The sequence below is a fragment of the Penicillium citrinum genome, assembly GCF_028827155.1.
Source record: "Penicillium citrinum strain IBT 23319 chromosome Unknown utg000006l:1.0-3011923.0:1.0-3012962.0, whole genome shotgun sequence".
NCBI classification, from domain to species: Eukaryota; Fungi; Ascomycota; class Eurotiomycetes; order Eurotiales; family Aspergillaceae; genus Penicillium; species Penicillium citrinum.
The window spans coordinates 2,571,122-2,593,539 of NW_026622691.1; the positions used below are offsets into that span (position 1 = coordinate 2,571,122).

At 48.0% G+C, this 22,418-nt stretch overlaps 9 protein-coding genes across 9 annotated transcripts; 4 read left to right on the forward strand and 5 right to left on the reverse strand.

The window, feature by feature from the left end:
• Positions 1-53: 53 nt before the first annotated feature.
• Positions 54-1,750, reverse strand: N7469_007494 (uncharacterized protein; the record flags this gene model as incomplete). Its single annotated transcript, XM_056646412.1, has 4 exons — positions 54-1,153; positions 1,204-1,427; positions 1,483-1,573; positions 1,627-1,750. The coding sequence occupies 4 exons, from the start codon at positions 1,748-1,750 to the stop codon at positions 54-56; spliced, it is 1,539 nt and encodes a 512-aa protein (XP_056499853.1).
• Positions 1,751-2,427: 677 nt separating this feature from the next.
• Positions 2,428-3,938, forward strand: N7469_007495 (NAD(P)/FAD-dependent oxidoreductase; the record flags this gene model as incomplete). The annotated part of the gene is made up of 4 exons (XM_056646413.1): positions 2,428-2,719; positions 2,773-3,204; positions 3,281-3,733; positions 3,790-3,938. 4 exons carry the CDS (start codon positions 2,428-2,430, stop codon positions 3,936-3,938), a joined length of 1,326 nt encoding a protein of 441 aa, XP_056499854.1.
• Positions 3,939-4,264: 326 nt separating this feature from the next.
• Positions 4,265-5,983, reverse strand: N7469_007496 (M20 family metallopeptidase; the record flags this gene model as incomplete). Its single annotated transcript, XM_056646414.1, has 1 exon — positions 4,265-5,983. The coding sequence occupies one exon, from the start codon at positions 5,981-5,983 to the stop codon at positions 4,265-4,267; it is 1,719 nt and encodes a 572-aa protein (XP_056499855.1).
• A 1,698-nt stretch (positions 5,984-7,681) lies between these two features.
• Positions 7,682-8,005, forward strand: N7469_007497 (Major facilitator superfamily domain general substrate transporter; the record flags this gene model as incomplete). The annotated part of the gene is made up of 1 exon (XM_056646415.1): positions 7,682-8,005. The coding sequence occupies one exon, from the start codon at positions 7,682-7,684 to the stop codon at positions 8,003-8,005; it is 324 nt and encodes a 107-aa protein (XP_056499856.1).
• Positions 8,006-8,579: 574 nt separating this feature from the next.
• Positions 8,580-9,368, reverse strand: N7469_007498 (uncharacterized protein; the record flags this gene model as incomplete). Its single annotated transcript, XM_056646416.1, has 1 exon — positions 8,580-9,368. One exon carries the CDS (start codon positions 9,366-9,368, stop codon positions 8,580-8,582), a length of 789 nt encoding a protein of 262 aa, XP_056499857.1.
• Positions 9,369-10,236: 868 nt separating this feature from the next.
• Positions 10,237-10,821, forward strand: N7469_007499 (class I SAM-dependent methyltransferase; the record flags this gene model as incomplete). The annotated part of the gene is made up of 1 exon (XM_056646417.1): positions 10,237-10,821. The coding sequence occupies one exon, from the start codon at positions 10,237-10,239 to the stop codon at positions 10,819-10,821; it is 585 nt and encodes a 194-aa protein (XP_056499858.1).
• A 608-nt stretch (positions 10,822-11,429) lies between these two features.
• On the reverse strand, positions 11,430-14,110 carry N7469_007500 (sulfatase domain protein; the record flags this gene model as incomplete). The annotated part of the gene is made up of 3 exons (XM_056646418.1): positions 11,430-11,588; positions 11,665-13,705; positions 13,791-14,110. 3 exons carry the CDS (start codon positions 14,108-14,110, stop codon positions 11,430-11,432), a joined length of 2,520 nt encoding a protein of 839 aa, XP_056499859.1.
• A 1,659-nt stretch (positions 14,111-15,769) lies between these two features.
• Positions 15,770-19,740, reverse strand: canA (putative cullin binding protein CanA; the record flags this gene model as incomplete). The annotated part of the gene is made up of 3 exons (XM_056646419.1): positions 15,770-16,525; positions 16,594-18,979; positions 19,148-19,740. 3 exons carry the CDS (start codon positions 19,738-19,740, stop codon positions 15,770-15,772), a joined length of 3,735 nt encoding a protein of 1,244 aa, XP_056499860.1.
• A 452-nt stretch (positions 19,741-20,192) lies between these two features.
• On the forward strand, positions 20,193-22,298 carry N7469_007502 (RNA lariat debranching enzyme; the record flags this gene model as incomplete). The annotated part of the gene is made up of 3 exons (XM_056646420.1): positions 20,193-20,231; positions 20,308-20,409; positions 20,457-22,298. 3 exons carry the CDS (start codon positions 20,193-20,195, stop codon positions 22,296-22,298), a joined length of 1,983 nt encoding a protein of 660 aa, XP_056499861.1.
• Positions 22,299-22,418: the final 120 nt, after the last annotated feature.

Sequence of the window (22,418 nt, forward strand, 5' to 3'; positions counted from 1 at the left end):
TTTGAAATATTTCAAGTCTCACATTGTGTTCAATTACTAGCAATAATTTATTATCAAACTTCATCGACCCTCGCCTTCGACACAGTTTTGGGATCGGTGCCAGATGCCTCGCCTCTTCCTTGGGGTGCTTCAGCATGCCCCGATACACTATTCTTTCCATCGAGTGCCTGGGCCTCCAGCGTAGCATGAAAGGCTACACGTTTCGGCAAGAGATATCTTACGTCGATAAATCTTAGCGTGCAAGTCATAATGATGACTAGAACCAATAGCGCTAACGCAGACTGCCATCCATATTTGTAGTAGGGAGCTTGCGATGCCGGCCAAACCAGCACCTGGGACCATGCTGAAATTGCATAGTATCCAGCAACTGAGACGCCGACAACGAGTGTACGTGCCTCGGGATCTTGAGGTATGAGATCCGAGAGCCAGGCAAAGATCAGAGGTGCTGTTCCGAGACAAATGAAGGAAATGAAATAGGAAGCGTATGCCCCAGAAAGAGGGACGGCGCTGGGATGAGAGGTCCAAATGCTCATAATTATGCAAGGAATTATTCCAATGATGCCTTGAACCACGACGAGGGTCCATCGGGTACGAAGGAAATCGGATAGTAGAGCCCAAATCCAAACAAAAACAACGTTGATGGCCGAACCACCGATCGGAATAGCGTTCACTTCTGAAACACTCCACCTGGTGCTTCCGTCCGGGTTCTTAAGTGATTTGAGGAACAGTGAGAAATATACATAACCGTAAGTTCCCAATACGGTAGCGATATATAGAATAGCGATGAAGTAGACCACCCAGCCTGAAAAAGTGCGTCGAATGCCAGCCCAGCTCATTTTTTTCTGGTTCCGCGCGACCGTTACGAGCGAGTCGCTCCATGGAAAGCTCAGCATGGACCTTTTTAAACCAGAATGCACGAGAGGGTTGGGGTTGTTTGGAGTATCTGGGATCATGAAAAACCCTGCAAATCCCCAAACAACTGTGATGATAGCGTTGATAACGAAAAGCCACCGCCAACCTGCGAGACCGCTATGTCCATCTAGAGTGTCAGAGATAGCAGCTTGCAAGGCCCCGGACATCATTTGTCCTACTGCTTGGCACGAATGGTAGAAACCCATGCGTTTCGCAAGTTCCGTGGGGGTATACCAATACACTGAGATAGATTAGCATTCTGCGATAGCTCCCGGACAATTTGTTTCTTACTAAATAGTGTCATCATGCCAGGCCAGGCACTGCTCTCGCAAAGTCCGAGGAAGACACGGAGTGCATAAATTTGTCTTGCGTTCGAAGTCATTGCGATCAAGCCAGTCAGAACACCCCAGATAATCTCTAGACCGGGTAGCCAATAGCTGGGCCGAATGTAGGTTAAGATTATTTGAGAGGGGATGACCATTATACAGTACGCAGCGTTGAAATAGGTAGTAAAACTATTTCAGTTAGCATTCGACCTGTTCACGGTTGTCTTTCGTAGGGGTTACTTACAGGTTCAATTCATTTCCGTATAGGTTCAAATCCTCCTGCATGCCCGAGACATACGCATTGTTGATATTCTGCTGATCGAGATACTTGATGACTTGACCACGTTAGGATGCAGGGAAATAATCGTGATAGGCGAATTTAACTTACCTTGGGAAATACAGCCAAAGGATAGAAGAAAAATATCGAGGCGCCGCACTAATGCCTTTTCCTCTGAGGAACGCACATAACTGGGCTCCGTCTCATCGCGACGAAGGAAATTGAAGAGTCCCATGGCAAACCGGACAATATCAAGAGCGAAGTTGAAGAGACAAAGCAACCTTGTTTAACTCAGTTTTAAAGAGGACTGGACTGATATATGAACAGCGTGATAAGCATAATCAAAGACTAAACTTGTCCGAGGTAGTTACTGCAGATCTGTGAGGGGGAAGAGACCAGGTTGTGCCCGCGTGATAAGAAGTCATCCAATGGTTACATTCCATCTGGAGACTGGCGCGATGTCGGAGTCATTCCGATCTGTTGAGGAAAGATATAGTTGGACATATCATCTCCCATAGCCCCACTAGGGCTGTAACTCGATAGTCTCAATGAACAATTTGGTGAAGGTCGAGGCGAGTTTTCGCCGTGCGCCATCGGCCGCGCGCTGCGATAGGAGACATGGTAGCGGATGCACTAAAGCTCGGTTGGGGATAGTCTGGGGAAGAATCCACTTGATACGACAAAGCCTTTCCTAATTGGATAAAAGTAGAACTGATAAAAAGGAACCTCAGCCAGTCAGAAGGAGAGAATTGAAGAAGAAGTGGAGTTCAGGTGACTCTTTTATTATTTTCCCCGCAGATCCACTTGCATTTCCATTTTGGACTCCAACTGCGCATTGATGATTCATTTATAGAGGGTAAACATCCCGGCTTCTTATCAAATGAATTATTTTTGATAGACTGGACTGCAATTATGACCGAGACAAAAGCTAACGGAGATGGAACTAGTAGAAGTCTTCCTCGGGAGAATCCTTGTCTAAGTTATTGGCAGCGTACAACACGCGGGTTTCCCCATTTGTTCGCCAATCGAGATACTCCAGTCCCTGCGAAAAGTAAATATGTTATCATCGGATCTGGAATATCCGGTGGTCTTGTGGCATTTGAGTTGATACAAGCCGGCGTGAAGGGAGAGGAAATTGTCGTTTTGGAAGCACGCGAAGCGGCCAGTGGAGCCAGTTCCAGGAATGCTGGCCATGTTCGACCTGGTATGCTCTATTTAGAGTGAAGACAGAAGGAACTTGTGGCTGATAAACTTTAGATGCATTCCGAGGGTTCAGTGCTTATGCCAAGGTCCATGGTGTCGAACAAGCGTTAAAAATCATTGACAATGAGCGTGTCGTTCTCGAAAAGGTAGACGAGTTCGTGAAGAGGCATAATGTACAGTGTGATTTCAACTTGACAACCACCTTTGATGTCTGTATGACACCAGAGTTTGCGCAATATGAAGCGGATAGCCTTGAGGCATATAAGTGTGCAGGAGGCGATGTGTCTCATATCAAATTCTACGGAGGAAAGGATGCACAGGAGAAAACAAGAATTCCCGGTGCTGTCGCTGCGTACGAATGGCCTGGTGGCTCATCACATCCGGCGAAGCTAGCTCAGTTTCTTTTACAGTCTGTGATAGATCAAGGTGCCCGGCTTTTCACATTCTGTCCAGCTACAAAAATCGAATCATCAGGAGAATCTGATGGTACGTGGGATGTCCATACCCCCCCGTGGAGTCGTGAGGGCAGAGAAGGTCGTCCATTGCACCAATGCTCATGCAGCCCTTCTGGTTCCACAACTTGAACCATACATTCGACCAAATCGTGCTCAAGCCCATACTTTGATCCCTTCTCCGGCTCTTGCTGCCACATCATCGCTTCGGAGTACATTCTCCCTCCGTTACAGTCTCTATCATTTCTATTCTCTCATTCAACGAAAGGGCGATGGCACACTTGTCTTGGGTGTGTCTCGAACAAATCCCACGCTTAGTGAAAAGACCCTAGCTAGTCGGTTCAGTACCGATGATAGTGACTATAATCAGGAAATCTCCGATGATGCCTTACGTAGCTTCGAGGACCTCTTCCCTGACTACAGCTCTAACTCCTTGGCCCACGGCGAGGGCCTGGACCATGCCTGGACAGGGATTATCGCAATGACGACGGACTCGGTACCCTTCGTGGGCGCCATCGAGTCACTCCCGGGGCAATATATTTGTGCTGGTTTCAATGGCCACGGTAGGCAGGACATCCTCGTCTCCTGTAAATGCACGCTGCTAATTGAACTCTCTCAGGTATGGCTCGTATATTCACATGTGCCCCCGGAGTTGCGCAACTTATGTGCCAGGGATCTTGGGGAGAAACAGGATTACCGGAGTGCTTCCAATTCACTCCTGAGAGACTCTCGCGGCTTTCCGAAGGAAACCTGCCATCCATCTGGTAGCTATTAGAATCTAGCGTATGAGAGATCGTATTGGATTTGTTACATTATCTTACCTAGGCCCTTGAGGTATAGATCGCATCGACATTTGCTTAGTCTAGGTCTTTGGGTAATTGAACAAAAAATAGTGTGGATAATTTATCTGATGGAAATTTTCACAGAGTGGAAGTTAATAGGCACCCTCCGTCTTTCTTTTCAAATTTCTCCTTGGGTCAAATTGACGGAAAAGTACTATGTTGACTATTTCGGATACCGTATTTGCAATGAATTCTCAATTGAGTTTGGCTTTGGATGGCTGGTTCTCTCTAACAAGCATTCAATCGCACCGACTACTCGTGAACTGCATCATCCGCATTCAGAATGAGAGTCGCGAAGAAAAGCGGCTCTCTCACAAACTCTTCTGCCACAATAAACTCATCAGTGGTATGCGCTCTGTTCAAATTATGAACCAGGTTAACCGGGGTGAACCGATAGATGTTCTTCGTCAACTTCCAAAAGAATTTCGTGTCCGTATTTGCCGGCATAAGATATGGGGTGACGATCAGGCTCTGGTTCTTGATAATGGGATTCAAAGTATTTTGAATAGTGCCAGATAGAATCTGAAATGATTCTGCGTCGACTGGTGAGACTGGAGCTGGTTCTAGAGCGTCAACTCCAAACAAGCTGATTTTCCGTTGGTCATTCATCGCTTCTGAATGGAACCCTTGAAACGACATCCCATGTTTCAAAGCAATGGGTCTTATCAAACTTTCATAATGCTCTTCAACATCCGCAACCGAGCTTTCAACTGCTAATCTCAGGTTGATCATGGTCGATGCCGACTCGGGGATGGCGTTGATTTTGACTCCTCCATTAATCTTCCCCACGGATTGGCTCGTCTTGAAATAATATCTCATGTCGTCCATTGTCCTGGCCAGCTGTATCTGTGCATTCGAGTCGCCTTGCTCAACTTTATCCAGCTTGTTGCGAATTTTCATTGGAAAGCTTTGCACCGGGGCGTGCACTGCAGCACATTGCAAGAAATTGAAGATGGGATTTTTCGTGGTGACCTTCCCAGGGAAAGGATGGTTTTCAATATTCATAATAATCTCTGATAGAATGCCGATGACATTATGATCAGGTGGATTAGAAGCATGTCCACCAGTAGATGTCACGTTGATACCGACATCCAAGTAGCCCTTCTCTGCAACGCTCACCATGGCGAATGACTGGTCAAACTGGGTTTGAACTCCAACCGATCCTTCATCCATCATCATGAAAATTCCATTCTCTCCATATCGTTCAAAAAGCAAGTCGGAAATTGGCCGGGCACATTTTCGACCACTGATCTCTTCATCGCAGCCAAAAGCCAGGATGATAGTTCGTTTAGGCTTGAACCCGCTCTTCATCAGCAGATCCATACTTTCAATGATCGAGATGAGATATCCCTTATCATCTGTCGCACCGCGGCCCCAAATTATCTTTCCATCGAAATGGCCTTCATACGGAGGATGAGTCCAATCTGGAACATTCTGTTCCAATACCGGTACAACATCCTGGTGTGCAAGCATGAGGATTGGTTTCGCTTCGGATGTGGGGACGCTGCCTTCCCAGGTGAATATTAAGCCATGCGTATTCGCGTGATCCAATTTGGCGTGTTTTAGAACGGTAGGGTATTTGGCTTTGATGTATTTCTCAACATCATAGAAAATATTCCAACGATCATCTTGGCCGATTGGACCAAGATCGTCATAACTTTCTGAGGGGATTTGAATCAGTCCTGATAATTTTTCAATTATTTCGACTTGGTATTTTGGGTCCTCGACTTTATCCCGGATAAATTGTTCGACGTGAGTATTTCTTGGCGATAGATTTGGGACTTGTTCGCAAATCCCCGATTGGGCGCCAAATAAATATTTGTCAGGGACGGAATTTTGGAAGAATTTTGCACGATAAAGATCAAGAGTCGAATTGATTTTGGCGGAGTCTTGGAAAGCGAAAAAGATAGATGCAAGAGCAATTATGAGAGGCCCTAATACCAATAAAGGCCTGCGTTTTTCGGTCGTCATATTCTATTGGCGTGCGATTGCTAGAATTTGACTGAGAGCAAAGAGAAAAAGGTAGGAATGTGTGTTGATTTAAGAGGCTGAAGATTTTGCATAGGGGCTTGACTGCATTCTTTGTCTGGCCCTTCCATCCCTGTCATAGGGCATATCCTGATCAAGTCCCCTCTACCGAGACTTGGCGGACACGAGCTGGCGTGTATATGCGATTATCATATTTGATTTTGTAGAATATTAGAGAATTTCATTAGATATTTATGATAACTGTCTCTGGAAGAATAACAACTACTCATGTTAGCATTCAGCTTGAGTGCGCTGTGTGTGGTTGAGGAAGATACGTCAGTCAGGGGCACTTCTCAAGGACGGTCGCGTATCATCCCTGTCTACCTGGAAATTCGTGGTATACTAGTTACTCAAGGTATACTGTGAGCCATACTCATAGTTTGCTTGTATAGCAGAGTCGACGAGTTGTACATTAGTTATAATCTCCAGAACATCCGAGAGTGTCGATTAACTAGAACTTGGGGGGGGGCATAAACATTTTCCGGAAACTGTTTCTATCAATATTCAAGAACTGTTCACATCCAAATACACCAAAAGGAGCTGTTGGTCATCACAGACATCTCGAACTCCATACCGTATAGCAATGTCTTGTGGGGGTGCGGAGACTTGAAGGGCCAAGGGCATCCTCTCATGGGACGGAAATATTGCCAAGGAGCATGTGTTCCCTTCGATGCTACGTAGAATAAATAATATTTCTCGGCGATTAATTTATGTTCCCATTCACATTATAAGTGCAAGTGACAATCAAGGAACTTGTTCGACTTGACTATCAGAGCACGTTCCGTCGGGAAAATCTCCCAGCATAACCACCACCTCGGGAATGCTTCAGCGGCTACTGGATTGTCTTTGGCACATCGCTGTGGGTATTTAAAGACCGTAACCTAGCTTTCTCGTTGACACGGCAAAATCGAATATTGATATGAAAACTTTGCCGCAAACATGTCAATGAATTAAAGTGATGTCGCAGGCTGAACGAATCTACATGCACTATAAAATCAGCCCTGAAACGATTGAAATGTTGAAGTGGACCATCCTAGAGACTTTCAAGATAATTGATGAGAAGTTCAAGATTTGGACTACTGGTCATGGCAGGACCTTGAAAATGAACGACTTGAATTGGTTTCGATGGTTTCCATCTATGCCCTATCATGCGATTTAATCAATTCTAGGTAGTAGGGTCCGGGAGATATCAACTAGTATTTGGCCGGAAAGCTAGTTTCGTTCTCGCTGCTTTGGTCTTCGCTGCTGGAAATTTGGCCTGCGGTTTCGCGAGGTCTAAAACTACGCTCATACTGGGACGGGTCATTGCTGGTATAGGTGGTGGTGGTGATTGTAACTCGATCTCCGCCTTTATCTCGTCAGATCATATTTCACCACAGCATCGTGCCCTATGGCATGGTATTGGAACGGTAGTCTATACTACAGGAATGGGCTGCGGTATCAATGATAGGTTCGGCTGGCGGTGGGCATTTCTTGTGCTTGCTCCTATCTCGACACTTGCTAGCATTGGAGTGGGTGTCTTCTTACCACGGAGCACGAGCAGTAATACCAGCCTTTGCAAGCAGCTTGGACGTATTAATTATGGTGGCTCCATCACATTGGTCTCGTCTCTGGCCTTGCTGCTGATCTTTCTGAACCATGATGACTCACTCCCAAGTGGCTATATCGGGGGAAGCTACCAAGGGATATTCTACCAGCCACACTGGTGTCCGACTCCTACCCGAATCTGTGGGTGGAGGATTGGGATCTTTCGTAGTCGGTCTCGTCACAAGGCGCACCGGCAAGTACAGCGCGTTGAAAATCATCCTGCCTATTCTCATTCTTCTGGGAACTGGGTGCTTTGCATTTATCACTATAGATGCATCATCTGTCTTGACTGGGTTTTATCTGCTTTTTCAATGGGCTCGGGTTGGGGGGACTGCTGGCCGTGCTATTGCTTGCTCTGCTCAGTGCGGTGCCACATAGCCAACAAGCTACCTTAATCTATGCATTCCTTGCCTTTCGATCGATTGGCTCGACAGTCGGCCTTTCTGTAGCCGGTGTTGTGTTTCGCAGCCGACTCAATGACCAAGCTCTGACGAATGCAACACAACATCGTCACCCTCAATCGCATCAATTACAAGTTGGAGATGGTAGTGATCGGACTGCAGATGTCTATATGAGTGCTCTGCATGGCACTTCCCTACTCACCTTGGGGCTTGCCATACCTGGCTTCATTTTGCGCCATATTTGTGAAAAAACCACTCCCTAAGATCGGCTGTGAATGATGACGAGGTAACAGGAATCAACGACGATGGAGAGGAAGGTCCTGGGTTCTGTGAATTTGTTATATCACCATTGCCTGTTCTCTGCACATATGTTCGTTGGTTTTTTAAAATATTACAAACAGCTTCTAATCTCTTTCTATTTCTCTTTCTTAATTCTAGGCGGCGCTGAGTTACATTTCCATTTACAATGCTCTCGTGGGATTCTCCCCTCTGCCCTCCTATTGTTCCATTTCAGGAAATCCCACCATCTAACAATAGCATCCAGCTCACGCTCACACACGCCTCGCCAACTTGATCATCTGCTCCACAACAAGATCAGTCCGGCTAACTGGAAGTCCATGTCCAGCCCCCTCAACAAGAATTCTCTCAATAGATCCACCCGCCTTAACAGCACGCTCATACATAGCTTCTTGCATGGGAACTGGCACAACACTATCAATACTCGGAATCATCGTCACACTGGGAATATCCTTCCATGAAGCATATGAAACCTTTCCATCGTAGCTATCGGAAGCATGACAAACCATGTATCCCAGGAACTCCAATCCTTCCTCAGCACTAAGATCATTAAAAAGGACTGGTGCGAACTCCTTCGGAAACTGAGGGAGATATCCAACCGGCACACCTGTTTTCAGCGGTTCAGGGAGAGCATCAAATTCGGCCATGATACTTCGCAGACTCTCGCCTTCTGAGAGTATAAATGAGGTCAGGTATATTATTCCCGTTACAGCGGTAGATTTGCCTTCGGCCTTTCGGGTCTTTTTGTCTAGACCCTTTGCGGCGCAGGTCGTTGGAATGCCGCTGTAAGAGTGCGGGGCTAGAATGACATTTTTAGGATTGGGTCCATCGATAATTGAGAATATGGCCTTTCTAATGTGTTCTGTATCGTCTTCCATTGTTGCGGGTGGTTGGAGAGAACCGTCGCCGACAGACAGAAGGTCTATGACTTGGGCATCGTATCCTTGGCCGCGCAGTGCTTCAGCGACTCTTATGTATGGAGTTGGCAACGCAAAGGATCCTGGGGTGAGGAGAAAGACAGGGCCGTTTGCGTGTGATGACATCCTGTGTCGATTTGAAAGTAATATTTGGCTTTTACTGTTTCATTCGTTTCTTGAGGTCCGAATAAATGGGTTGTTGAAGTTGCAAGAATTGAGGGGCATCGTGGGCTCTTCAGTAGTCGATCCTTCATCTTACAGCGGGGTAGCTTGGCTTCTCAGTCATTCGCTCTTCATAGGGAAGATCAAGCAGATGTTTGGAGGTTGGATTCTTCATCGTAAACCAAGCGGACTTTCATATTGTGATTCGAGATAGTTATCCGCAGACAGCTTCATTGGTATACAAAGTTTACTGCGGATAATTTACATATTAGCTACGCGGGGCAACGGTTATGTGTATCTCTTTTGAACTGGATCCATTTGAGAATGAGTCCGAGCAATCAATCCTGAAACCATTAAGTTTGAATATCGAGAAAATTGAGACATTCAAATTTGTTATGTGGTAACCAACACTTGCCCAAACGCCAACTTTCCCACATGATGTCGGTCCAAATATATCGCACTTCCAATTGTGGTTCGCCCTCGCCGATAAATGAGTCACGAATTCAATCAGAAATTGAAATATACGTGATGACATCGAGGAATGCAGCAAATAGCCACTAAGAGAGTTCTGATTAACTCATAGTAATTCCAAGTACATTTCCTGAAGCAGAGTATGCAAAGTATAGTTGAATTGTCGGAACCAAGCCTGAGCCCTTGGGTCTCCGATATCGGGGCCATACTACAACGATATCATTCTCCACATCCAAGTGTATATAAACCATAGCCAGGACACTTCTATCTCAGATTATCTCACGAACAAAAGCAGATCCATTTACAAAATATTTGGAAGAATCACCAAATTATTACTTCAAGCCCCTACAAGAAAAAAACAATGGCCTCCAAAACTGAATCAGCAACTTACACCCACGGCCACCACGCCTCGGTAATCCGCAACCACAGCGCACGAACAGCTAAGAATAGCGTTGCTTTTCTTCTCCCACATTTAACTCCTGGAATGAAGATTCTGGATATTGGTTGTGGTCCTGGAAGCATCACCGTCGATTTGGCGGAATATGTACCCCAAGGCCAGGTAATTGGTCTTGAACGGGCGGGTTCTATATTAGAGCAAGCGAGACAGCTAGCCTCTCAACGGGGAATCAAGAATATTGAATTCGTCGAGGGAGATGCGAATGGGCTAGCCTTTGAAGATGGTTCATTCGACGTTGTTCTTTGTCATCAGGTTCTTCAGCATGTAGGTGATCCGATTGGAATGTTGAAGGAAATGAATCGGGTTACGAAGAGTGGTGGAATTGTCGCGGCTAGAGAGGCTGATTATGGAGTTTTCGTCTGGTATCCTGAATTACCGGGTTTGAAGGAGTGGCAGGGGCTGTATGATAGAGTTGCGAGGTTTAATGGGGGGGGAACCGAATGCTGGACGGATGTTGCATGTTTGGGCGAGGAAGGCCGGTTTGAATGATGTTAGGTGTTCTTGTTCGATGTGGTGTTATGCGACCAAAGAAGAGATTGAGTGGTGGAGTGGTTCGTGGCAGGAGAGGGCGTTAAAATCATCCTTTGCGACGACTTCGTTGGAAGGGAAATTGGCTACTGTGGAAGATTTGGAGAGGGTTTCGAAGACTTGGAGGGAATGGGGAGAGGATCAAGATGCTTGGTTGTCTATTCCTAATGCCGAGATTTTGTCCTTTAAGAAATAGGAAATAAGCAATATAAATTGGAGATTTGAACTGATGGAAAGCTAGTTTGATGCAAGTCTATTATTCCGCGTAGGTGTCATTATCTGATGAGATCGAAGACATCGTCACGTTAATGTACAAAAAAGGGTCTCCTAAATCACAACTCCGTATCTGATATGTACACCATTCCAAACGCCATAAACCGTGATAGACAGGAGAATGCTGGCCGGGCTACCAATGGTCGTCGAGGTATAAGAGCAAAGGCCTGAGCCATCCCGAGACCATGTTCCACCGCTCTTTCAAAAGCAAGCAACAAAGCCATTACTGCCAAAGCAAAATGTTTTGTGATGAGAGAATACTCCAATAAGAATTATATCGTTGATGGGTTCCAACTTTATGATTCGGCCTCGGTCTTCGGATCATACTCGTAACGAAGCCAGTTCTCACCAACCCACCACTTAGTCACTTGAGCGGCCTCCTTGACCCACTCGACTGCCTCTTCATCGTGGTCCCGGGAGACCTGATATAACAAGGGACCCAGCTCGAATGATTGCTGAGTGTGCAGCTCGTGCGGATCGATTTCGACATTGGAGAAGCGCCACTCGACATCTGGGACCAGGGGGGATTACAAGACGGTAAGGCTTGTCAGCCGATCGTAGGGCTAACCAGGTGGCGCCAGTGTTCATCACGGTAAATTGCCAGTCACGCTTGCCATCCTTTTCGGGAACGGTCTCACGAATCATAGATTGGCCTTCGTACAGAGGAAGGAGGTCTTGTATAGCCTTGGACTGGTTCTTGTCTAAAGAGCCAGACTCCACAAGGAGGTCCATGATCGTGGGCATGATCTGCATGGAGGTGACACGGCTGTCAATGTTGATTGGAGGCAGCTTCGGATGAGAGAAAACTAAGGGGACGTGGAAGTTGGCGACATGGGGATTGTCATAAGGTGTGACACCACCATCCTCAATAAGAGAGATACCGTGGTCACCAACCATGACTACCAAAGTTTCGTCAGCCACGCCGGCCTCTTCCAAGACCTCGGCAACCTCGCCCAGCCACTTATCAGCGACTCCGAGGGTATTGAGATAGCGATTAATTCGGCCATTGTGATTGAACATGCTCGAATGGATATAATCTTCATATTCGTCACCGGCAGGCATATCCCATGGATGGTGGGTTTGACCAGTCAAATGAGTGATGAAAAGTCGCTCGTGCTTCTTCTCGGCGTGTTGGAGCGCCTTGAGGAAGTAAGCGCGGAGTTCGTGCTCGGGGTATCCCCAAAAGTTGTACTTTTCCGGGGCAGTGGTGTTCTTGGTCTTGTAGTCCTCAGTAATCTTCAAGTCAGTCACCTTATCCTTGAACCCGATGGCGGGAATCAGCTGATCTTGGTTATCATAATCGTCGGTGATACTTTGCATGAAGGTTGAATGGAATGGCCAGGTGGTGAAATCATCAGAATTGGTCTCGTTGTGGGTTCCATTGTTGAGGTGATTCAAAGCATTGAGGACTTGGGGCAGACAAGGCTCGTAAATGTGGTGCAGGTACTCGCGGTTAAAGTCAACCACCAGCGGTGCAATACCACAGACACTGGCCAGAATACTCTTCAGGGTAAAAGTATCACCAGTGTACGCATTGCGCATATACATACCTCCGTATGGCTCGACCTTGTCCTGGCCATTGAAACCGGAGGGAGTGTTAGTGTATCGTTCCGCATTGCGCGTCAAGTTGGCCAAGCGTTCCTCGACCTCTTCGGGAATATCTCCGCCATACGAGTCCTGAATGAGCTCGCCCAGATAAGACTCCTTGCGCAGAGGGAAGACATCGGCTCTAGTACTCTCTAGCTTGAGCAAGAAAACATGCTTAATTTTCACATCACCCTTGAGTGCCTCGCGGAGAGGTTCAAGGACGTCATTCTCAAGGTTGGAAATCTTCAAAGGGTCTTTGGCTGGATCGTAATGCAGGTGTTTCTTGTCCTTATTTCCCTTGTACCAATCCCGAAAACCCGGCAGCTTCTTCTCTGGCAACCAATCCAGCTTGCGAGGCTCACCTAGGGCAGTGTGGTTGAAGAGCCAGCTCCAGTCACCTTCTAATTCGGGGACGTCGACGGTGGAAGTCTGATTGCGCTCAATTTTTTCGAAAGGCGTAATAATGACGGTTTGCGAGAGGAAAGTATAGGCGTTCTCGGACGGGCGAACTAGGCGGAGAAGGAAAACGAAGAGGAAGATAGAACCGACGATGATTCGAAGTAGCAATGCCGGCTTCGATCGTGTAGAATGAGCGGAGGGTCTAGGCATGGGCTTCATCGGGTCCTCGAGACCCAACATTGACTCGGACTCGCCGTTCTCTTCGTCCCAGTCATGATCTGCGACATGCTGGTAATTCTTGGGGCTGGATCCCTTTGACCGACGCTTACAGCAAACAAATGCGGGCTCGACGGTAGCGCGCAGGATACGAACACCTCCGCGCACCCAATTGTACAAGTATGGTGTGGTGAACCACGAGGCCGCGGTGAAAAGAACCTCGACAATAACAATACCGGTCAAACCAGTGAGAAGAGTTTTGACGGAGGCGGCGTCACGATGGAAGGAATGGGCTTGTCGCCAGTGGATTTCGGCACCGGTTTGGACGTAGAAGGAGATGTTGGCGGCAGCAAGACCAGAAATCATCAAACTGGAAAGGCGGACACGCGACAGTTAGCTTAAATTGGGGAGGGTCACACGGGATCATTCTCCACTAGGCTGCAATCCGAACGTACCTCGCGAAGATCATAATAGGGGCGGCCAGCGCCCGGAACCAACGGCTATGGAATTTTTGGCAAAGAAGCTGAGCGATCAGGATGCAGGCGACATCTTGGACGAGGAAAGTTGGACCCCACAGGAGAAAGCGGCCGGGAGTTAGGGAGGTGAGATGGGAGTAAAGATGGAGGATTTTGGCGGAAACAACGCCAATGAAGAGTAGAGAGAAGAAATATTTTCGCGAGGCTGGCCAATAAACATCAACCCAAGTGATCGGATTTAAGAAGATACGAATAATTTCCCGCAGGAAATGGGGAGGATCGAATTTCATGGCGATCATGATGGTCGCGCAGATCCGAGATTCAATAAACTAGACGGGCAACACAAGAACACTCCATTCCTCGAAGGAGCCGAAGAAAGAGGCGCTGAGGAGGAGGAGAGATGAAGCGAGATGGAAAAGGATTAAGTGAGTGGAGGACGAAGGGAAAAAAAAAAGAGTGAGACGAAGGAGGCTAAAAGGGAGTCAAGCGGAGAGCCAAGCGTTGTTTTTCAGTGAAAGTCGCTGATGTGCAGGGTCTCTAGGCTAAGCAGGACTCAGGGTCTTTGGGGCCGCCTGCTCTGATTGGTCCACGATGGCACAAGGCCCATTTCCCCTTTTGGGGGCCATCGCAGCCTCGGTTCAGACCCATTTCAGCCTCGTATTATGTATACTTCAGGTCAACCAGGGCACACGAGTATATACAACTATTCATTAGGATTATAAGTATTGATACATGATATTTACATACTCTTAGTTAAATACCATGTAATTTTGTCAATTTACGACATCACTTGGTACATATTCTATGTACATATTAACTATGTATAAACAAGAGATGGTACTTCAGAATAAATTTTAGCCACCGCATAGCCCACTTGCCAAGCGCTACCATCTTTGCTGAGCGGCAGATCGAGCCAATCCCGGACGGTCCCTCCCACTGTACAACGCCCCGTTTGAGCCTCCTTGCAGAAATCCCCCGGGGTTGACCGGTTCTATAAATGTACCTTCCTGGTGGTATACTTCACACTTATCCCGAATGTATACGGTAAGCATCCCTAATGTACCCCATAGATGGTCTATTAGTACCAGTGAAATCAATCCAAGCACTATTTCATCATCAACGCATATTTTGACTTCATGTTCAGTGGACTGTGCCTCGTATTATCGCAGAAGTATGTAACACCCAGAGGGCTCAGACCCAACGCCTGGGGCTTAATCGCCCAATCACCATCTGCGTATTATAGTGGCTGCGGAAAAGACTAACCGGTATAAGCTTAATTGGGGGAGCATGGCCAAAGGCAAGGGGCTGTCATTCCAGGCTGGCTATTAAAGAATCGTAAGCAGATATTACTAGTACGTGCGTCGCATCTGTTGAACAAATGCGAAATCTAGTGCACTATGTACTCAATACACTAGGCGACTGCTAGTTGATGGTCCTTTGATCCACCTGGATGGGCCTGGACTCGGAGTATAAAATACACGTGACTTGATGAGGCTTGTGAGCGAGTCTTTCATAGTACATAGTGCTGTAAATACAAGAAGGGCAGCTCGTGATTCTAAATACTAAGCTCATAAGCTCATCATCCGGTTTTTCTTATGTCAGATTCGATCCATAATCGCATGTGCAATCCAAGTACCTCGTACATAGTATGTACTTCACAGATTTGCAGAGCGAGCGGTGGAGAACTACGTGGGGGGTGGGCGCAGCCTTACCATTCACGTGCCGATTTTCAGTCAAAAAGATTTTGCTAGACGTAAAAGTAAAAGGCTTGTCTGGCTAAGCAATGACTTGACTGGATTTTGGAACTACTAGAGCAAAAGGACATACAAAACCAAATCAGATAGGCAAATAGAGCAAAACATATACATTCACGCTTTTATTCATCATGTTCATAAATTCACGGTCGATCGCAAATTCCCCTATGTAACCACTCCTTCAGGCAACCACTTTCCTCCCATTCAGAATTCCGTCTCCAAACTCTGGAACTGCGACGCAAAAGTTTTGCGAACCCACTCCATGTACCCCTTCCACTTGTGGAGCTCACTTGATGCCTCGGCGCCAGGGAATGCCTTGCTCAGCTCCTTCGTAATCTTAAGAATACCCAAGGATGCCTCTTGCGCCTTCTCCAGCTCTTGCTTCACAGCATTATCCTTCGGTTTGAAAGAGAGAACAGTCGTGTAGCGCTCGGAAAGAGCATCCAATCGGCGTTCGGTCTCGGCCGGTGCAATGGAAACCAACCGGGCGGTCATCAAATTGCTGATTGCGCGGATGTCCTGCTCATCCTCAACTCCGGCAATAACTCGGTCAAATAGCTCTCCCATATGGCTACGGGCGAAGGAAGTATCAAGAGATGCGTAGAGAGTCTCGTAGGCGCTTTTACGAAGATCAAGACCATCATCAACCTTGTGTTTGAAGGGTCCCATTTGCACTTCGCGAATCAGCTCGGGTTTGATGTGTGTATCACCGAAGACTGCTGGCAGCAGCTCGCCCAAGTGCGGGAGCAATAGTGCCATTTTGTTGTGGATTGCGGAATTCAGAGTAGTCAGTGCTAAGCGATGGTTGCCCAGATCCTTATCGCCCAGCATGGTAGTAAGGAGAGGTACCATCAACGGCCGTAGTACATCATTGTAAATATCGCTTGAGTCGGCGAGCGTGTAGCGGAACGCAGAAATGACAACACCGCGAATGACAGGGTTGGAGTTCGAAAGATATTCCTGATATAGTCTAGTTAGCACCTAATTCCATACCACCGGCATGATGAAAACAAGAGGGAGATGCATACCTGGAAATGAGGGATGTATGATGATGGATCAATCAGAGCAAGACGACCGACACACTCGGCTCCTACAGCACGATTGTCTTCTTCTTCGGATACGACGAGAAGAGCTTGCCACAACTTGAGAGCGGATGGAGCAAGGTCGGGACGAACAACCTCGGGGTGCTGAAGCAACTCCCGAACGGAATGCAAGAGAAGGTAGCTCTGGGAGCTGGATTTATCGAGGCCGTTTAGAATAATGGGTACATAGGTCTTGACGCTTCCAGCAGCAGCATTTCCGAGCGCCGTCGCAGCGGCCAGGCGAACATGGTCCGACGAAGAACCGAAATGATCGATAAAAAGGTCAGGGGTCAGGGAGCATGCGTCGCCCATCCGTAGGCCGATTTCCCCCAGGATGGCAAGGGCAAGACATTTGCGGCTGTCATCCTCCGCGGTGCGCAACTCGGTTGAGAAATCATCCATCGTGACGCCTAGGTTTGATCCGCCATGTACCAACAATGTACCAATAGCCCGACCCACGACAGAGGAGTCCCCAGTAATGCCTACGTTCTGCAGAAGGTTCTGCATCAGCTGAGCACCGGCACCTTCCTCGCCAATAACCTTAACTAAGAGAAGGAGGGCTTTTAAGACGGTGCCAATGAGAGGCTGTTTCACGATAGAGCAGATGGAAGAAATCAAAGCATCATTCACAAGCGACTTCGAGTCGGTAGGAATAAGCTTCGCTATGATGATAAGAGTCGGGGTCAAAAGATGGAAGTCAGGGGCCGAAAGAAGAGGCAAGAGCGCGGTTTCCAGAGAGGACATAGTTTGGGGAGTAAGTTGTGTTCTGGTGAAGGAGTTCATGGCCAAGCTTCGGAGGGCCTCCAGGCATGATCCCCTAAGTGCACGATCTGACTTTCGGAGATTAGAGCCAAGCTCCTGGGCTACTTCGTTCACCCAACCAGCCTCAATGTCCTCATTTCGACTAGCCAAGACAAGGACATCGTCAATAGCACGAACGGCTGAAAGGCGAGTGGTCTCATTCTTTGCTCGGTCCGCCAGAACAGCAAGGCCTTTAGAGCGATGGCTTACGGGGAGGTACGCAGCACCTCGCTCGCCTGATGTGCGTGCCAGGAGGACACCAAAGACATGGATAGCGCGCTGTCGAACTTCCAGATCGGCACTTGTGTCAGTAATGCGAGCTAGAACAACCTCATACAGTTTGTCAAGTTGCATAGAGACATCGGAGGCATTGGCAGACACACGAGGTGGTGTCAAGGCCTTGACTATTTGCTCAACTGCACCAAGAGCCTCGCTGCTAACCTTGTAGTTGCGCTCATTCACAGCTGCTACCACGCCTGGTACAAGCGCTATGAGGAAAGGCAGTAATGCTTCGGACATGTGTGTCTCAGCAATGGCCGAGATGAGGCCCAGTGTCTCAATTTGTAGGGTGCCCGCACTGACAGCAGCGCCGGCATGGGTCGTCGAGCTCCCTGAAAGCGAAGACGTCTTGAGTGCATCGGCAATGAGATCCTCGATCTGCTGGAGATGATCTGCCAGTCCGCCATAGCGGGCAAGCGAGAGGCTTTTCAGAAGAACAATAACTGCTTGGCGGAGGGGCATCGATGCTTGTTTCCAGACTTTCACCAAGCTTTGCACGATCAATGGCACTGATCGAGCTAGGTCTGCCTGGGGACCGGACTTGGGCGAAGACGGGGTGAATGGCGAGTCAATTGCAGAGGATGCTCCGACACCAGGTTCAAAATCGACCATGCTGGCATCACTATCTTGGCGACGGCGCTTCCGAGAGTTCTTAGATCCTCCTACTGCCTCGAGGAAGCCGTTTGAGGTGACGATAACAGAACCTTCGCTTGTCTTGCGAACAAGAGCAGTCAGAGTTGACACAACTTCCAGTTTCACACTCTCTTCCCGTTCCTTGCTGATACGAGAGATCAATGCCGGTGAAATCTTTTGGTACAAAGCAGAGTCATCGAGCGCCCTACTGTGACCATGTGTGGAAATGAGGGAGTACAGAAGCTTCGCGGCACAGCGGCGAACCTTCCAGCTCATGTCATCGATATCACTATATCCATCTTCTTCTTCAAAATCCTCAAATTCATCATCGCTCATGTCGGGATCCTCAGTGGCATCGTCATCACTTCCATCGTCTTGTGTACCACCCATTTCTTCGTCATCTTCATTTTCGGCGACATTAGGATCATACTTGAGGAATCTGAGGGCGGCCTGGGTGGTATTGACTAGATATGGCTGCATCTGCTGATTGCAAGAGCTAATCAAGGCTTCAAGAGTAACAAGGGCCGTCTCGCGGAGCTCGTCCGCCTGAGGATCGTGTTCCTCGTCGTGTGAATAGACCGACATTTTATCCCGAGTCTGCGAGGCTATATTCGGTAAGCTGTAGTAGATTTCGAATGGTAGGAGTTTGGTTCAAGTTGGCGGGGGATCAACACCAAAGCTGGCGGTGGTGGTTGGAAATCAGGAAGCTCCGCGGTCAAGCAACACTCGCCCCGCGTCCAGAGAGCCGCGCCCGGAAAAATGATTGGCCGAGAATTTGATGCTTCACTGTAAAAAATCAAATAGATCAAGTGAGGACTGAGAGCTCTTTTTTGCGGCTAAGAGAGCTTGTAGACCTCCCTGTTTACGTGCTTTGGCTCTCTTTTTGCTGTTAGAGTTATCTGCACTTTTTTCAGCGTGAGCTGCCACAGAATCTGTAGCTGGAGGAAGATCCTGCTGCGAAGAAATCGCAGGTGTAGATGGCGCAGGAGAAGGAGTTGATGATACAGCTGGAGCTGTAGCTTTAGTTGTAGTACCACGAGAAGAATCCTTAGATGGACCTCTTGGCGCAGACCTTTTACGCGGAATCACAACACGTTGATTGCAACTCCCGCATTTGTAGACTGTAGCACTATCACGGCTTAAAGCTTTCGGTCCTCTTTTAGGCTTCACCCTGACGAGCTTGGAAGATTTACGTGTCCTGATACTCCCACATCCTGCACAGTGATGCTTGGTCTGGTGTGAGCCCAAGGACTTGAACTCATTATGGAGTATATGAGTATGGGCCGTCAGCAGATGCGCTGTTGTTGACGGGCTGCTTCTCCCCAGCAGATTGGCCGCATCCTCAAGGAATCGCAAATGAGAAGACTCCAAAGGAGGCATTATGCAATATCAACAATATAAAACAATTGAGTGTAGGTGCGGAGATCTTTAAAACATGAACATTGAAGCAAATCCTTGGCAATCGTCAATTGGGTGAGTAGTAACAGGAAGGAGCGACCCCCGGAGGGAAACAGGCGGTTGCCAGTTTTTGCCGCGACGCTCCTTCCTAAACCTCCCAAACAGTCAAACCCGCCAAACCCGCCCAACTTTGTTCAACCGTCGCCTTTTCCTCTTTCCGCTTGACTTCACATCATTCACTGCTGCTTCACTGCCGGAGGAAATCCGCCACTCTTCCCTATTCTTTCTCCCTTCTTGTCTTTTTGTTTTTGTCACACTCTTTTCTCCCATCTGGAACCACCCACTTGTTTCATCATCAACGACGTTTGTAGTGCAGAGCTTCCTGATTCATCTTTGTATTCCGTTGTTCTAGATCTCGTTTCTCCTCAACGACGATGTCGGTGTCAGGCATCCGGGTGGTGACTGTCGGCTGTGTATGTTCAAGATTTCGATCATTCTCCGGGCTTGCTGTATTCGATTCTTTTTCATCCGAGGCTAATTTGCATATAGGGCCACGGTCTACTCCACCAAATTTACGAGGATATTGCTCGCGCTGCAGCTGAACGCGGCTGGGACAACGTTGATCTTGTCATCATCGGTGGTGATTTTCAGGTGAGTATCTCCTCATTTGGTGAATATATACAAGCTAATTAAGATAGGCACTTCGAAATACCGATGATGCAGCATGTCTTTCGGTACCTTCCAAATATCGCAAAATGGGCGATTACCATGAGTACTACAGTGGCCAGCGGCAGGCCCCTTATCTGACCATCTTCTGTGGTGGCAATCATGAAGCAAGCAATCATCTCTTTGAACTGTACCATGGTGGCTGGATTGCCCACAACATCTACTACTTGGGCGCCGCTAACGTCATTCGTTTCGGACCACTGCGTATCGCTGGGATGTCGGGTATCTGGAAGGGCTATGATTACCGGAAGCCTCACTATGAGCGTATCCCGTACCGCCCTGAAGATTTGCATTCTGTTTTCCATGTCCGCGAACTCGACGTTCGTAAACTTCTCCAGGTTCGCACCCAAGTTGACATTGGTCTTTCCCACGACTGGCCACGTCAAGTTGAATACTGTGGTGATTACAAAAAGCTCTTCCGTAAGAAAAGAGGGTTCGAAGAAGATTCGCAGCACGGTAGACTTGGAAATGCGGCCGCCCGTGAGGTGCTTGATCGCCTGCGTCCTGCATACTGGTTTTCAGCACATCTCCATACTGAGTTTGCTGCGGTAATTCCTCACGACAACATCCAGACCAAGAAGATTGATTCGAGTCGAGACATGCCTGCTGCCTGGGGTGTTGAAGTCGTGGAACCTATGACTCCCTCGGAAAATATGAAACCTTCCCCCATCGCCGAGACTTTCAATAATGCCAACTTGGAGAATGGAAATGCAGCGCACGGAAGCACGGCCGAGCGGATCGCCGCCTGGGGCTCATTTGAAGAGAATGATCTCAGAACTCGCGAGCAGCAGTTCCTTGATATGATGCACCGCATGAGCGACGACCGACCCGCCACAGCTGTTGATGTGACTTGGAAAAAGGCATCATCGGGCGAATGTGCTGTTGAGCAGGATTCCCTCGTTTATGCCAACAAACGAGTAAAAAATGACGATGAGATTGATTTGGACTCCGACAACGAGTCGGCCCAGGAAAATTCTACACCCCTCAAGCAATCTGAACCAGTGCCTGCCCCAGAAGAAGATAAAAGTAATCCCGAGCCCCCAACTCACGGCTGCGATGGCGCCGATGACGAGCCTTCTTGGAATAAAGATAGGGGAATACCCCTTGTCGAACAAGCTGTATCGGAAAGTCTGCGAACGAAACTCCCAGCAGCTTTTGCTCCTCCTCCTGCAAAGGAAAGCCCACGCCCCAAGATCACCCCTCCCGCCATCAAGAACAAGCTCACAAAGTTCCTGGCCCTTGATAAACCTAACAATCACGATCGGTACTTCCGATTGTTGGATCTTGCTCCCGTCTCCGACCAAACCGCCACAGATAATCATCACCCATATCGTCTTCAGTATGACAGAGAATGGCTCGCGATCACCCGCGTATTTGCTGAAGATCTTGTGCTTGGTGACCAGAGCTCGAAAGTACCTGCCGATCTGGGCGAGGAAACCTATCTTCCTCGCATACAGGAAGAAGAAAAGTGGGTTGAGGAGAACATCGAGAAGAAAGGAATGATGAATATTCCTTTCAACTTCACTCGCTCAGCCCCTCGATTCAATCCACAAGGCGACATCCAGCATCCCACTATGCCCATGGAATACCCCAATTTACAGACGGCCGAATTTTGTGAGCTGCTCCAGATAGAAAATAAATTCTATCTAAACGAGGAGCAAAGATTCGTCAATTACCAGAGTGTGCCACCTGCTCAAATGGCTTCTGCTGAAGGCGGCGAAGACCACCGCCGAGGGTCGGGTCGTCGGGGCGGTCATAGAGGCCGCGGCCACAGGGGCCGTGGCCATCGTGGGTATGGCCGGAGAACGCACTGAAAAGTTCTCACACCAAGATTCCCTTGCCACGTTTTGTACTTTTATTAAATAGCCCGTGTACTCGGAGTTCTGCGTGGATGTATCTCGATTATGAAAATATGAATTTTTTCTGATTTTTGC